Here is a 15,465-nt window from a genome sequence, read left to right on the forward strand (position 1 = left end):
AAACAGTGCCCTGTATATTCCTTTGGTTCCTGCAGGTTCAGAAACTAAGCAATGGTAGAGGGCATTTTCCCAAACGTGTTTATACCAACTGGGTTGGCACTGCATTTATAATTTGAGTATTTCAGAAAAAAAAGTTGATGATTGATAACAGAAGGGCGTAATGCAACGTATTTATTAAAATAGTTTATGTTTTTTCTAACAATGCAAAAAGAACGACCTATTTTCGTTTTTGTATTTGTAATTTAAAAAATCAATGATTTATTCATTAATTTAATGTCTTCTATTAATGAATGGCACAGCTCTTCACGCCGACAGGCTCCATATATTCCGAAAATAGTAGCAACTTTTATTATCAAATATTTTCATCTGGACTTGTTCAAACGTGAGAGTTCTTGATTTTTTGAGCCTATAAGTATCATTTTTCTGCTTTAAGAATGCTATTAACTTCAAATATTCGCTTGTAATAACACCATTTTTAAACAGCGCACTCGACTTTATCATCAAAAACTTGCTCCACGAAGTTGATGAGTTCCATATTTTTCGACGTTTTTAAGTCTACACTAGCTAAGAAAATTAGATTATGTGATGTCGTACTGTTGAGCCGATTTTTTTAGCAGCAATTCAATTGAAGCTCTTTTTGCAGCCTCTTAAGCCTCAGGAACACACAATGCATCACTATTATTCTTCATTATGCAAGACATTAAACACCAGCAAGAACTTTGGATGTTACTTTGAATAAAACGCGTGAGCTCTAAACAATACTGTTTGTTGGTAACCAGGCGATTTGGCGTCACCTGACACGGCCACTTCACAGCAAAGGCGATAACATGAAAATGGTTAACCGACAAGACATTTCAAAATGTGTTTTTATAAAAACATTAAATTTATTTATTTTATCATGAAAACAGGATAATTGTACAAAATACTTTGTATGATATTTGTGTTTAAAGTTTTATTTTGTTCGTGAAATTGCTTAACTCGACACGCTCGTTTCTCAAACTTTTTCATTCATAAAATAAAGCCTTACTTTTGACACTCATTTCATAAATATCCATCATTTGATTGTTTGAAATTGTTCATTTTTTTCCACAAAAATAACATGACAAGAATTTCAGTGGAAATTTGAGAAAAATTAATTTTTTCATATTGATTTGTCATTAACTTCCAACATCATTTCTTGATAGGTACTGTATCAAATTGAAAGAAGTAGGTTACGTGAAAAAGATAAATCGATGATCTCTCAATCGAGGTATCACCCAACTTCTAATCCTAATCCAGATTTGAAAGTTGGATGGCACCCAATGGAAGAGGTGGAATTTCTTAAATTGAAAATATGCTTGAAAGTTTTCTCCCTCAAAATGGAATTTTTTTTCTTAACGCCAAGTATGACAAATCAGTCTTGTTTCTGTTTTATTGGACCTCCTTGTAAAAGATAAACGTTAGCACTTTGTCGCTGAAAATGAAATTTGAGGCCATGGTAGTTATTGCCGTGTCATGGAAAATAAATTGACTGAGTATTTGGCTACAAAAGTATTCAGTTCGTCACCTAACACAGTTCTAAAGTATATTGAGGGTTGATGCTATGAGAAAAAACATATTCCTCGTCACTGGTTTTTCATTCAAAATGATTTTTTCTTTTTCTAAATGAATGATTTACTGAATGAATGAAGTTATATGCAATAATTGGGTTATTGTTATATGTGAAATAATTATAAGGGTATTGTGACATCTTTACCATATGAAAGATTCCACTGAAAACACTTTTCCCTCATCAGATCAAAAATGCATTCTCTCTACGTATGTTTTGCTAACAAAGTTATCATCTTCAGGGGACGTCTAAAACAAAGAGACATCATGTTTTCGAAAGATTCTTTTTTCGCCAAGGTTTCAAATGCTACTATCAGATATAAAAAATTATCAAAAAAAACAACTCACCAATTTTGGCTAGACTTGCACATAATATCCACAAAGCTATGATGAAGGGAGTTTCGACTCTGTTGAAGGAGACCGATATCACCGGGTACCTTGTCACGTGTTTCTTGTGGGGTTCTTCCTCAGCCGGGACAACTTCCTCCATGGAGGTGCTGATAATTTCCGCAGTCTCCGTAGACAAGGAATTCATCTCGGGTACTATAGGGGTTGGAATCTCCTGGTACAAGCTGTTGAGGTCGTAGGAATTCGTGTCCAGGTTCACGGAGGGCAGTCGCCTGCTGTCCGATGCATGATCCGGGGGCTTGCCGGAGCCGCTGCACAATCTTCCCAACAACAACATTACCAACACTATTCTGCATGCCCGCCTAGAGAGATTGACACTGTGTTCTAAAGAATACCTCATAGCATTTCGGTCTAGAGCCGCCGAATGACTGCCATTGGCAGCCTGTCGCAGGTAACGTGCACCTGCCAAGACTGGGCGTCCGATCCAGCTGATGGCGGAGCGTCGCGACGCTTTTATGGACGCACGCGCGCCGAATTTTACTGGAGTCGTTCAATTCTCCGGTTCGGTTTGTTTGCTTCGGATTCATTCGTGGGGATTTATCGTTTCGAGTTTTTACACAGAAGTGGCGTATATTTCATATATGCGAATGCAAAACTGGCAAACAGTTATGTATTCGTTCTTGATCATGCAATTCATTCTTTGAAATGAAGAATGTGAGAAAATAATTTTGAAGAAGAACATGCTACTACATGCTACTGCTATAAGTCAGGTAGATGACTTATTACAGTACGAGTCGTTTTACGGACAAGGCGACCTATTATCCGGTCAATTTAAATATTCGAAGGTACAAAAATTCGCACCTAGCTCAAAGTTGGTAGGATTGTTCAAATCACCATCATAAATGAAATCTGAAAAATCCTCATCGATCCGATACCTGGAAATAAATTTACTCGGGGTCATAGGTCACAAAAACAGGTTTTTTGCGATTTTCAGCGAAACGGTTAGTTTTATCATAAAGCCTATTCCATGGATCTGTTGTGATTCTGTTTATTGAACTATTGAATAATAAAATATATTTGCAAGGGTTGAAAATGATGAAAGCGGTGTATGATTCATAGTTCTCTGATAACTTCTGTTTTCTGTTGCTCGTGTTCTTCTTCTTCTCCTTGTTCTTACTCATCCTCGGTGCAAGTAAATTGCCTCAATTGTGATACATCTCATGTCTCCTCATTGGTATCAAACGAATACTCATAACAAATCACGGTTCATTTCAATGTTTAAATAAATGTTTGATGTTTGATGATGGTAATTGAAACAGCAATAATTCAACTTAACAAATACAACTATTGTTCAAATCATCTGAAGGAACAATTCGTTCAGGCCAGTCTCAACTCCCTACACTGTAAGTTAATGGACTGACATCTATTAGAAAACAACTACTCCCCTGGCTAATACCACGAAAGGCGTTCGATTATATCCGACAGGATATAATTTTATATCATATCAGTGCAGGATTCTTCACTGAAGTTATTCCTGCATATGTTCTTGGCAATACAACAGTGTAGGGAGTTGAGACTGGTCTGAACGAATTGTTCCTTTAGATGATTTGATTCACAGCCAGTCTTCAAGTATGCCCACTGACTATATGTGGAGACAACTATTGTTGTAGGTGAAGATGTAGACTTACTCGAATTACTCACTGCTCAAATTTCAATCGAAAAAACTGTTTTTTCAACCTGCTCAAATTTCAATCGAAAAAACTGTTTTTTCAACCTGGAAAAGGTCAACATCTATCGAAAAGTTCATCTACTTTTTTATCAATAAACAACGATCAGGGTTTAATTTTGCCTTTGGGTTACATTTTCCAAAGTGTCAAAATCTTGTACTATTTTTAGACGCAATATCTGGCTGTGTGTGATATGGCATCTGCATTTTTCGGGAGGGGTAAAACAATAGTTCCCAAATTTAGTTCCCAAAACAGTCATTCAACTCCACAAGAAGTTATCACCAACGGAATTTGCTTCCTTCTCTCTATGTATAAAGCTCCTTAAATAACTACGTGCTTAGATGAGTTTCGATTTGAACGCTTCGTTAAAAATACTCGAAATAACAAGCAAGTGCAATTAGCTGGTCTTCTTCCAACCTCAGTGGCTACTCATCAACATCTTTTACTGGTATATTGATGGCTTGGTTATCAGCTAGAGCCAAAAGACTGGGGTTGGAAGTTGGTCGACTAAATATTAGAATCAGTTCAGACTTTACTCCCATCTGCGCCGGAAAAACTGCTGACCACAATTTTTTGCAACTGTAAAAAGGGATGTAGTGCTGAATGTGATCGCATAAAATTTGAACTGTTTTGTTCTCTAGCATGTACGAATTGTCGAAGCAGATCGTGCTCCATTGTTGAAACACCAACAATCGAGGATGCGTTTGATACCAACGAGGAGACATGCGATGTATCACTATCAAGGCAATTATTTTGCACCAAGGAGAAGAAGGAGAACAAAAAAAACAAGAAAAGGAGGGGGTAGAAGTATTAATGAATTATGAATGAGACAAATGAATATCCCAATTTTTGTAATTAAACCGCTTTCATCATTTTCAACCCTTGCCAATATACTTTATTATCCAATGGTTTCAAATTGAACAGAAGCACAACAGATTCGTGAAATTGGCTTACCGGGAAAATCAAGTCAAAAAAACGCACTAAATACAGAAACGGTGGCTCTTAGGGAAAACATTTTTCAAAGATAATCATCTGATCTACAATTTTTGTTCTAACTAATTTCGTGATTAAATTGACCGTTCTGCTGAACATCATGAAAACCTTTTTTTGTGTCCTTTGACCTCCAGTAAATTTTTTTCTCGATATCGGATCGATGGGGATTTACCAGATTTCATTCATGATAGTGTTTTGAACAATTCTACCAATTCTCAACTTGGTGTAAATTTTTATACTGTCACTCATATATTTTGGTCTGATTCGATCGGATGAGTGGGGTTCGAATTCGGAATCCGAAACGAGTACTGTCATAACTCCTAACTCCTATCTGAATCAGAAAAGGATCAATCAGTAGTTTGTTTAGGTAAATATAATTAGTGTAGGTTCTTTTGACAAGAATTTGACAGTTGTGTTACACTGTGAGGAAGAGGCACTTGTGTTGAATGGTTTTGTCCTTTTAGAGAGGGGGATAAATACTGGAGGCTTTAGACCAATTCATCATCATCAAAAGAGGAAGGAGATACTTATAAAGAAGTGGCAGTTAGATGGAAAAGTTACTTGATGGTGTCGATAAAGAAATTCGGGAAGAATTATTGAAGAAATAGCCTGTTCCTGAAGTTGTGGAGAATTCAAAAACCTCTTTTTTAAATCCTGAAATTGAATTATGTATTTCTAAAGAGGGACACTTACGAAAAGTACTAGATCTGTTTAAAAAAATATCTGTTTTACCGTTAACCAGCTGTCGCACCCCTACGAACGACAACTCTCAAAAGTCGAAACTTGTGTGAACTAAGGACTAACGAGGGCTTACCTTTTAACGTGTGATTCCTAACACGGGTTGGACGATAGCAAGTGAAAATCGATTGTTCAGCCTGGGGCTTGAACCAGCGACCAACACGGTGGTCGATTTGACTGAGTGAACAAAGCACCCACGTCGAACCGACCGGCTACCGGCTACCGTGAAGTGAGTAAAAATTATGCAGGTTCAGTGGAAAATTATTTGAATAAATGAACTGAAATGACCAGTTATATTTCAATATTGAATTGAGTTAAGGGCTAGTTATTCCCTTATCGAGAATTCCCTATCAATTACATAAGCCAGTGGTAAGCATATCCGAATCGAAAAAACACTTGAATGCGATAGGGCAATAAAATACATCGGCAAACAAAACTGAATTATGAGAAGTTAAAAATATCATTTATATATTATAATGAATAGCAGTGGCCCCAGTACTGAGCCTTGGGGGATCCCGTGCTTTACAAGTTCATATTGAGGTATTGAATTATTGCGGTTAACTGTCTGATACCGATTAGATAAAGATGTCTCAATGAGAGACAAAGATACCCCTCCGAAACCATAGTAGTAGGTATAAATTATCCAGTAGTATTTCATGAGAAAGCTACTACCCCATTTCGCACTATAGGATCTAAGTGTATGACGTTGTTATTGTTTGGCATAACTTGACTATTCATCGAATTGAAATATCCTCCACCATTTTGGTTTATTTTCAGAAAGAAGTTCAATAAACTGGTTACCCAGAACTTTTACCCAACACTCTGTTTTTCAGGATATTGGGTGTGAATTTGAGGTGCATCAATAGTATTCAGTATCAAACATTTTGAGGATTAACTTGCCCGAAGTTGCTTCCATCCAAGAAACATGTGGTGTATGACAAAGCCAGATTACGGTTGGAAAAGATCTAACACAATTCAACGACGACACATTTGTGTCGATGAAAAATTCTGAGAATGTTTGTGCAACTCACTCCTGAAGCTTTGACAACTTAGTCGTCAAATACTGCATATTTTCCATTAAGGCGACGTTGCCTACAACTGTATTAATGTATTCGTTATTGACTGTTCCTGAACGGCCATGTTGTCTGGCATTAACGTTACCAGTTTCCATGATTTTAGGTTACAATTCAGTTACATATTTATGTCCACCTCACAACTACAGCCTACGGCAATATATAAATAGACAAGTTCAGCTACCAAGCAGAACACATGTTCATGTGTAGGTAGCTGGAGCTGTTTCGTGGTAACTAGTGATATTTCTAACCCAAGGTGATCTGACCGAAACCAATAAGAGTGCAACTGACTTCTATTAATGACTCTGTGCATTTGTGTTGTTTCTGCAACCAAGTATAGCCTAACCTTGCACTTGGCTTCGCCCATGAGTTTTTCATGTTTTTGATTATACAGTGTGTCCGCAAAGTATGGAATAAATTCGATATTCCAAAACCAAAGGTTATTTAACAAAAACCTGAAACACTTCGATTTTTAATTTCAATATTCTACATTTTGCAACAAAATTTCATTATACAGGGTGATCCATATAAATGTGATGACATCATCGGTAATTTTTTTAAATGCAACACCCTGTATTTGGTGTCAGTTTTAGATAATCCGTAACGAGCTGATTCCGAAAAGGTATGATACTTGGTGTCCAACGGACAGAATTTGTAAGATGTGTGCTTAGAAAATAAATTTTATTCATAACTAATAAAAGTAGAAATTAATTAATTATTTTAAATTTTTTTCTAATGAATAATTCAACAATGGGAAAGTAATCCAGTAATAAATACATGACTTCATTTTAAATGTTCGAACTGTAGTCCTTGCTGTATTTGACAGTAAACTAAACGTTGAATACATTCTTGTTGAACCTTGTTTATTGGTTCTTGAGGAAAATTGTTTATTTCTGTTCGAAGTATCTCTTTTAATTCTTGAATATTTACTGATTTCGTTTTATAAACATCCTTCAGATGACCCCATCAAAAGTAATCCAATGGATTTAAGTCTGGCGACCTCGCTGGCCATTCAATATGTCCACGTCTACCAATCCACCGGTTCGCAAACATTTGGTCGAGATACCTTCGAACATCTGCAGCATAATGTAGAGGCGCACCATCCTGTTGAAACCATAAACTTTCATCAAAACTTCCAGGATTAATTCTACTGGGGAATAAATTAATTAAAGTAGGTATGAGATATCCCCTTAAAAACTGAAGGTATGTTGGCTCGTCTAAAGTACAGTCGAAAAAGTAGGGTCCGATTATCCTGTTTCTTACAATGCCAGCCCATACATTTACCTTTTGCGGGTATTGTGTATGATGCTCACGCATCCAGTGGGGGTTTTCTTTGGCCCAGTACCTACAATTCTGACGGTTGAACCCACCATTTAATGTAAAAGAGGCTTCATCAGAAAAAAATATATTTTTACGAGGAGACGGTCTCGGTAACAGTTATTCATCATGGCTTCACTAAATTCTATTGTTTTATTTGGATCATCCTCGTTCAATTCTTGTAGAAGTTCGGTTTTGAAGGGATGCCATTTTTCTAATTTTAATACTTTGTGTACAGTTGTTTTACTGACATTGAAATCATGACTAACCTTACGAACAGAAGTGTGCACATCTTCTTCAAAAGCATGTAAAAAATCTAGTTTTGTATCATCATTTACAGAAGGACGACTTGATTTGTGTGCATTTTCAACTGTACTAGCTCTCGAAATTTCTTTTCAATCTTACTCACTGCTGATTGCGTTATGCATCTTTCTAGATATTTTTCATTGAATAAGTTACACACTAGTAATATAGCTGCAAGAGTGCTGGGCCAAAATCCCATGTATTTTCTTATGGAGCTAAATTCTGGACATTTTTGAGCCTCAGGCTCACTTCACACGGAAGGGGCAAAGGTCAGCGCCTTGTCTCTGCCAGACGTCCATTATGTATAAACTGAGCCTTAGCCTTCAAATCCCACTTCTGACCATCTCCACTTCTCCACTTTTACCGTTATATAGTCGACCAATCAGAAGCTTCCGCGCATTCAGCTGGAAATTCAAACCAGTAGATGAACAAACTTGTTCCTGGCCTACTTCCAGGTCGTGCGTCGCTGGTAAGTATTTCAGAGGGAGAGAAACGTGTGACGTCATCGACGCAGAATGGAATGAGTATCGTAGAGCTTGGAACTCGGCCCTCTTAGTACTCCGCCCCTTGGCCCCTCTTGCGACTTCGCCCCTTGTCACGTGATCCTGATTTAAAAAAAACAGTTATGAGAATCGAATCCGAGTCGTCCGCGTGGTAGACATTGTCCTTAGCCTTAACACCAACGTGAGATATTGAAAGTAACTGCAAATGATGGGTATTTTCAGCGTAAGTTGTGTAAGTTCATACACTTGGCCGCATTTTTTCATTTCCGTAGAATGTTTGGAAAGTTGTAATCGTCATTATCATGTTGAAGATAGGAAAGTATACCTAGATTCGAGAAAGAATTGATATTTCATATAAAGATGTGTATGTGTATGTAAGAGCGAGAGACGCGTGTGACGTAATCGAGGCAAAGAGAGATGGAGATGATATCAAAGTTTCACATTCCTAGTGCAGCAGGTATTGCCGGTTGTAAAATAAATCGTTGTTTATGGGACAATGTAGCGTTGCTGGTTTTGTAATTAAGCGTGAACGACTCGATGAAAATTGGAATCGCGAAAGTGATATATTAATAATAATGGATCAGATTTAGAAAAAAATTTAACAACACCTGCGATCCCTCAATATGTACGGGGTGTCTCAAAATACATAATTGAAAACAAACATGGCGTTGCAAAATACATTATTTAAGAAAAAACATAACAGTTCCACGAGACTGTAAGTTTTCAACGTGCGATCCCTCAATATGTACAAGGTATCTCTGAATATATCATTGAAAAACATGGAGTCGGAGTGTATAGGGTACGTCAAAATACATCATTCAAGAAAAAAACATGTTGGTTTAAAATATGATATCAATGTGTATAGAGGTCGTTTCAAAATACATCATTTAAGGAAAAAACATGCCGGCTTAACAGAAGTCTAGCGTTCCAACATGTCGGAAAAAAACTAAATATCGTAACTTTGTTAACCAAGTTAGCATCATCAAGAGAAGGAGGAGATGGCACCAAAGTTGCCGAGGAGTTATGTGATGTGAAGTTAATATTCGAAAATGGGAAAAGCGACCGTTTTACAAGCGTTTCAACCGTTTTGCGTGCGACCGTTTTGCGTGCGTTTATTCGTTATCGTTTCTTCACAGAAGTTATTTCTGCATATGCTGTTGGCGATACAACTGCCGTAATAGATTTTCAATTATTGGAACACACTTGCAGACCAGTTTCAGGCTGTTTGGCCACTCGTCAGTGCAAGGTAGTATATATCATCAACATAAAGTCGATGATTTTCGATAATTGAAAATCAAATTCCTCCAGAGTATCAATCCTCGAACGGACTGTTTGGCCACTGACGAGTGGCCAAACCCGAAACCGGTCTGCAAGTGTGATTTATAGCCAGTCTACAAGTATGCCCACTGACTATATGTGAAAAATATTCCATAATAATGATCAGATCGTCGCGTACATCACGTCAAATGAAAGGATAAGAAATGCAGAATTCATCAACAAAGAAAAAGCAAAGATGATGCAACATGTCAGGAAAGCATTAAGCCAAATCTTCGTTAATGATAGTTGAATCTCAACATGCAGCACATCAAATGGAAGGGAAACGAATACAGAGTGTACCGACAGAGAAAAAAAAAAAAGATGGCGTAACGAATATAATATCCAACGCCTGATGTGAAATGACATAGGAAGAATTGCAAATTCAACAAAAATCATTGAACAAACTTGGAATTAAAAATATTGGGTTATGAACAACTATAAGTTTATTCCAATCGCAGACGCTTGATTCAAAACGCAGAATTTATTGACAAAGAAAATGAAAAAATCATTGTATACTGAAACATATGATATATTTGGATTCCTTAGGGTGAGAAGGTTTCGAATCCATCCAAAAACGACCACTTCCGATTTTCACTTCCGGTCGACCGATTTCGATGATTTCGACATCAATGGATTCACTTATATGTCATGGAACATAATTATTCATTTGTCGGAGCCAAAAGGACCTTATAACCTATTTTCATTATACTAGCCGCAACAGACCGATGTGGGTACTCATTTCAAATGATTTCATTTGTAGATTATGAATAGTATAATATACAGCGTTTAATGTGAAATAGCGTTGAAAGAATTGCACATTCAAAGAAAATCATTGAACATACTTGAAATCAAAAGTTGTTGGGTTATGAACAACTACGAGTTTTCTGTTCAAAATCTGTTTTTCCGTTAATCAGTGTAATTCAATTGCAGAAGTTTGATTCAAAACGCAGAATTTGTTGACAAAAAAATGAAAAAATCATCGTATACTGAAACATATGATATTTTTGGATTTCTTAGGGTGAGGAGGTTTCGAATCGGTCAAAAACAGGTCACTTCCGGTTTTCACTTCCGGTCGTCCGATCCCGATGATTTTGACATCAATGGATTCGTTTAGATGTCAAAAAACATAGCTAATCATTTAACGAAGCGAAAACGACCTCATAATCTATTTTCGCTATACTAGTCACAACAGGTCGATGTGGATACTCACTACTAATATCGAGTACCTAATGTGAAACACCATAGGAAAAATTGCAAAGAAAATCATTGAAAAAACCTCGGATCGTCACGTACAGCATGTCAAAGGAAAGAATAAGAATTGCAGAATTCATTGACAAAGAAAAAACAAATACGGTGCAACATGTCAGAAGGGCACTAAGCCAAATCTTCGTTAATGATTGTTGAGTCTCAACGTGCAGCACATCAAATGAAAGGAAAACGAATGTGAATTCATCGACAGAGAAAAAACAAATATGACGCAATGTGTCAGAAGGGCACTAAGCCATATCTACATTAATTATTATCAAATCGTCCCGTACAGCACGTCAAATGAAAGGAGAATAAATGCAAAATTCATCGACAGATAAAAAACAAAGCTGGCGTAGTATGTCAGAAGGACACTAAGCCACATCTACGTTAGTGATAGTGGATCTCAACGTGCAGCACATCAAATGAAAGGGAAACGAATGCAGAATTCATCGACATAGAGAAAAAATACGATGCCAAAAGGGCACTGAGTTGTATCTTCACTAATACTACTCGCATCGTTACATACGACACTTCAAATAAAAGGAAAAAGAACGCAGAATTGATGTGTTTGTAGAACTTTTCTATTCATACCCAAGGTGACATGGATCAATGTCAACGCTGAATAGGCATCTGACAATACGCCTCAAAACGACTAAACAAAGACTTTTTGATTTTCTTTGTTTCATTTCAGATTATATCATCACAAATTTTTATATGAATATCCAAGGTGACCTTGATCACTGTCAATGCTGAATCAGAATTCGGAGATACGTAGTTCTCAAAGCGGGGAAACAGACTTTTATTTTTTTTTTTTTTTCATTTTGAAATATGTCACCACTTATTTTACTATAAATACGTCCTGCATGGCGAAATTAGTTAATTGCATCCGTTGAAAGTGATATCAGTGACGAGTGCACCGATTCTATTCGAAAGTAAGTATTTTCACATTTGACTTTTTCCTCAGATGAATGTATTCAAATGTAATTTAATTTTTTAATTCAATTCCAATATAAAAAAGATTCCTTCTGGCTGGGATTCAATCAAATAAGTGAATGAATGTCATTACGATGTCATCGATGATATAAGTGGATCAAACTTATTTCGTGACATAAAAATCGTAATTTATGAATGAATTGTGTAGTTTTTTCTTATAATACTATCCAGATCGGACCTGAAAAGCACTAAGGCGAAACATCGATGTCTACCAGTGGAGATGACAGTGTTTCATGTAAGTGAAATTTTTACCTTTCATTCAGTATATTGTGTGGAAATCCTGTGAATGATATCTGATATAATTTCTTGAAAATACAAACTGGAATACAAACTGAATAGGGTGAAATGTATTTTCATAAGATTCCCACATTTTTTTGTATCTAGATCATGAAATACTTATTCGAGACATCAAAAAGAACTTCTGGTGAATAGTTAGAAATATCTATTTTGAATAGTTATCAGATAAGATCAACCCCTGATGACATCAACTTGGTTGGTGAATTGAAACAATTGCTTCGAAAGAGTTTTGAAAAAAAAATCTGGAATTTCATCAGAAATTCAGTCGAAAACTTAATCTAATTTTGGCTCTCAAAGTTTCTAGAAATAGAATCCAATATAGTGGACGCTATCACGAATGCTATGTTGGTCAAACCACACGGTATCTTAAAATATGAGGTTCAGATCACATGAAAGACTCTAAGAAACTAAATATAAAAAACCCCACAGCCCTCGTTGAACATGAAAAATAATACATATCCTCAAATGCGATAGTGTTGACACTTGAAGAGATGTCGATGGCCTCAATACTGCATATTTCAATTTGATAAGTAAAATACCTGAATAATTTACCTTTTTTTATTCTTCTCCTTCCTGTCATTGGTTAAAAAACAGACACCACCTTATCAGAATCAGAGATAAAGCCATTCGTTTGTTTCATGTCGTTTTGTGTTGTTGTTGTCTCGGAAATTTGATTGTTGGGATGTTTTTTTTAATATGTATCCAATATGTCTGATGGTTTTTAAAATAGTAATATTATCAACACGAATAAACTACTTTTCGGTAAGTAATTCAATAAGTAATTTATTATTTCTTGTAAAATTGAAACGATAATAACGATAATAAAGTTTTGTGGAAGGTATGTTCATGAAAATTCATTGTTACAGAGCTCTGAAGAAAAATTTAACTAAATTCGAAACGTTGGCAAAAAATAATTGTTTTTTTTTCAGAAAAAAATTGATCATGTTACCCAACCAACATTTCTTCATGATAATGTATATTTGATTTCGAATGAGTTTAATTGATTTCACGAATGAGTTGTGAATCGGCTACATATTTACAGTTTTGAAAGAAAAATGACAATAAAATAAAACAGTTTTCTAGTTTTAAAATCTGTATGAAGTTTAAATTAGTATCACAATTTTTTTCACGGCAAAAAACCATCACTTTTGCAAGGAGTAACGATAAACTTTTTGTTCCCCAAAGAATACTGTCTACTCGTACTAGTAGAGCTGTGCCCTGATTCCATACTCAAATTGAGGTCCTGTTTCGAAGACTGTTCATGTTGTTTTTTGATCTCCGGGGGAAAAATCTGAGACAAACGTCTATGGTGACTAGAATCTTCGGTATTTCTGCTAGATTGCACCATGGAAGATCCGTGTTCCTTCATTAGTTTCTGACAAAGATTCTTTAAAGCCCCGGAATCAAGGTCCATACAAGGAGACCAAGTATATTGGGATCTGATAGGGTTATTCTTCAAGCATTCCGTTGTCAAGTCAGTGGAGTGGTTAAGTGGTTCGTGATAACCGTATTTTCGGTAGTGTGCCAATTCTTCAGAAAGTTTTTTGATCATGCATTCACCGCTCATTCCTTTTTGTATAGTTTTGTTATAGTCGCGTGCGATTTTTATATCATGCTTCCAGAATCTTTTTCGGGCATTATCTTTAGGATGGATCGGTGCCACTTCTTTGATCTGTGAAAATAAAATCAGAAGATGCACTAGCAATTTGAGACAGTTTTTGAGTATTATTCGTGAGGATTTACTATTCACCCAGTACTTGAAATTATCAGTGGAGAGAATAATCACTGGAGTTGAATTGAATTTGTAATGTCATCTATATTGGTGCTGAAGGGGCAATAAGGCAAGAGTCTTATTCCGAGTATGACAGTGTTCAATGTAAGTGAAATTTCAACTCTTCTATATAATATATTGTGTTGCATTCCATAACGAATGTTTGGAGTACAAACTGAATAGGAAAAAGTTTTTGTGTATAATTCATTGTTCATGTAAAAGTAGTTGTTTCCAAAGTGTTTTTTCGTGTAATTCAATGTTTATATGAAAGTAATTGTTTCGAGAGGATTTCTTCTATATGGTTATATCTTCTTTGGAATATTCCCGCATTTTTTGTATAAAGATGAAGCAGGAAGTCAAAACCTTTCTTTCCAAAAAATGAATCTCTCCTAAAACTTTACACCTTTCAATTTATAAAAATTATATATTGTGGAATGCAAGAACTAAGAAAAAAACTGATAAAAGTCAGGATAAAGACAATACTCTGATTATCTTCGAACATCTTCATAACAATCGAGCAGGTGTTCATGAAAGAAGAGAATTATTTCTTGAATTTAGGACTGTTTCTACTGAGTCAGCTGTCTTTGAAATTTTCAAGTATCATATAGGATCTTCCAACAGGGACGTCCAAACTTTGACAACACAATTGACAACGGCCATCTTGTTGAAGCTGCATCATAAACGGATATAGCATTCAACAACACCTGCAAATTATAAAATTGTTGTATCGAAATGAATGTTCTGTTCGAACATCGTACCGCGCACTTTGCCCATCTTACGGTCGCCATACTACTGAGAGGACTACTCGTAATATGGTGGATAAATTTGAGTTTACCTGTTCTGTATATGATCGACCAACACGCAAAATCTGTCGAAAACATCGCCACTGTCTGTGAGAGTGTGCAGAAGAATCCGAAGCAGAACCCGGCCCTTCGCAGACTAAAACTTGGCGAAATTTGCGTTGTGAATCCGTACAAAATTCAACTGATCCAGGAACTGGATGCAAACGACCATAGACAACGACATGTGTTCGCTGAATGGGCTCTGGAGCAATTGATAACTAATCCTATTTTCACCGAAAAATCATCTTCAGTGTTGAGGCCCATTTCTGGATGAATGGGTACCTGAACAAACAAAATTGTCGAATTTGGGACGATACCAATCCACATGAAATCCAAAAGCATCCATTAATCCCGAAAAAGTAACTGTTTGGTGTGGATTTTGGGCTGGCGGCGTCATCGTTCCATATT

At 36.2% G+C, this 15,465-nt stretch overlaps 3 protein-coding genes across 6 annotated transcripts in view; 1 reads left to right on the forward strand and 2 right to left on the reverse strand.

Annotated features, from left to right (window-relative positions):
- The window catches only part of Nhe2 (Na[+]/H[+] hydrogen exchanger 2), a 123,945-nt gene extending 121,488 nt beyond the window's left edge, over positions 1-2,457 (reverse strand). For both annotated transcript variants that reach the window (XM_074179048.1, XM_074179047.1), the window contains exon 1: positions 1,936-2,457. In XM_074179048.1, the coding sequence (XP_074035149.1) occupies positions 1,936-2,335 (400 nt within the window). In that variant the 5' untranslated portion in view covers positions 2,336-2,457. The remainder of the gene's footprint in view (positions 1-1,935) is intronic.
- The window catches only part of pip (heparan sulfate 2-O-sulfotransferase pipe), a 530,582-nt gene that overhangs the window by 137,603 nt on the left and 377,514 nt on the right, over positions 1-15,465 (forward strand). The gene's annotated exons all lie outside the window — the stretch shown is intronic.
- LOC111504799 (uncharacterized) overlaps positions 13,520-15,465 on the reverse strand; it is a 36,656-nt gene continuing 34,710 nt past the window's right edge. For both annotated transcript variants that reach the window (XM_074179050.1, XM_074179049.1), the window contains one exon: positions 13,520-14,116. In XM_074179050.1, coding sequence (XP_074035151.1) covers positions 13,571-14,116 — 546 coding nt within the window. In that variant the 3' untranslated portion in view covers positions 13,520-13,570. The remainder of the gene's footprint in view (positions 14,117-15,465) is intronic.

This window comes from Leptinotarsa decemlineata, unplaced genomic scaffold (assembly GCF_025532065.1).
Source record: "Leptinotarsa decemlineata unplaced genomic scaffold, Ldec_3_MD MMD2_tig00004307_RagTag_RagTag, whole genome shotgun sequence".
In the NCBI taxonomy this organism is placed as follows: Eukaryota; Metazoa; Arthropoda; class Insecta; order Coleoptera; family Chrysomelidae; genus Leptinotarsa; species Leptinotarsa decemlineata.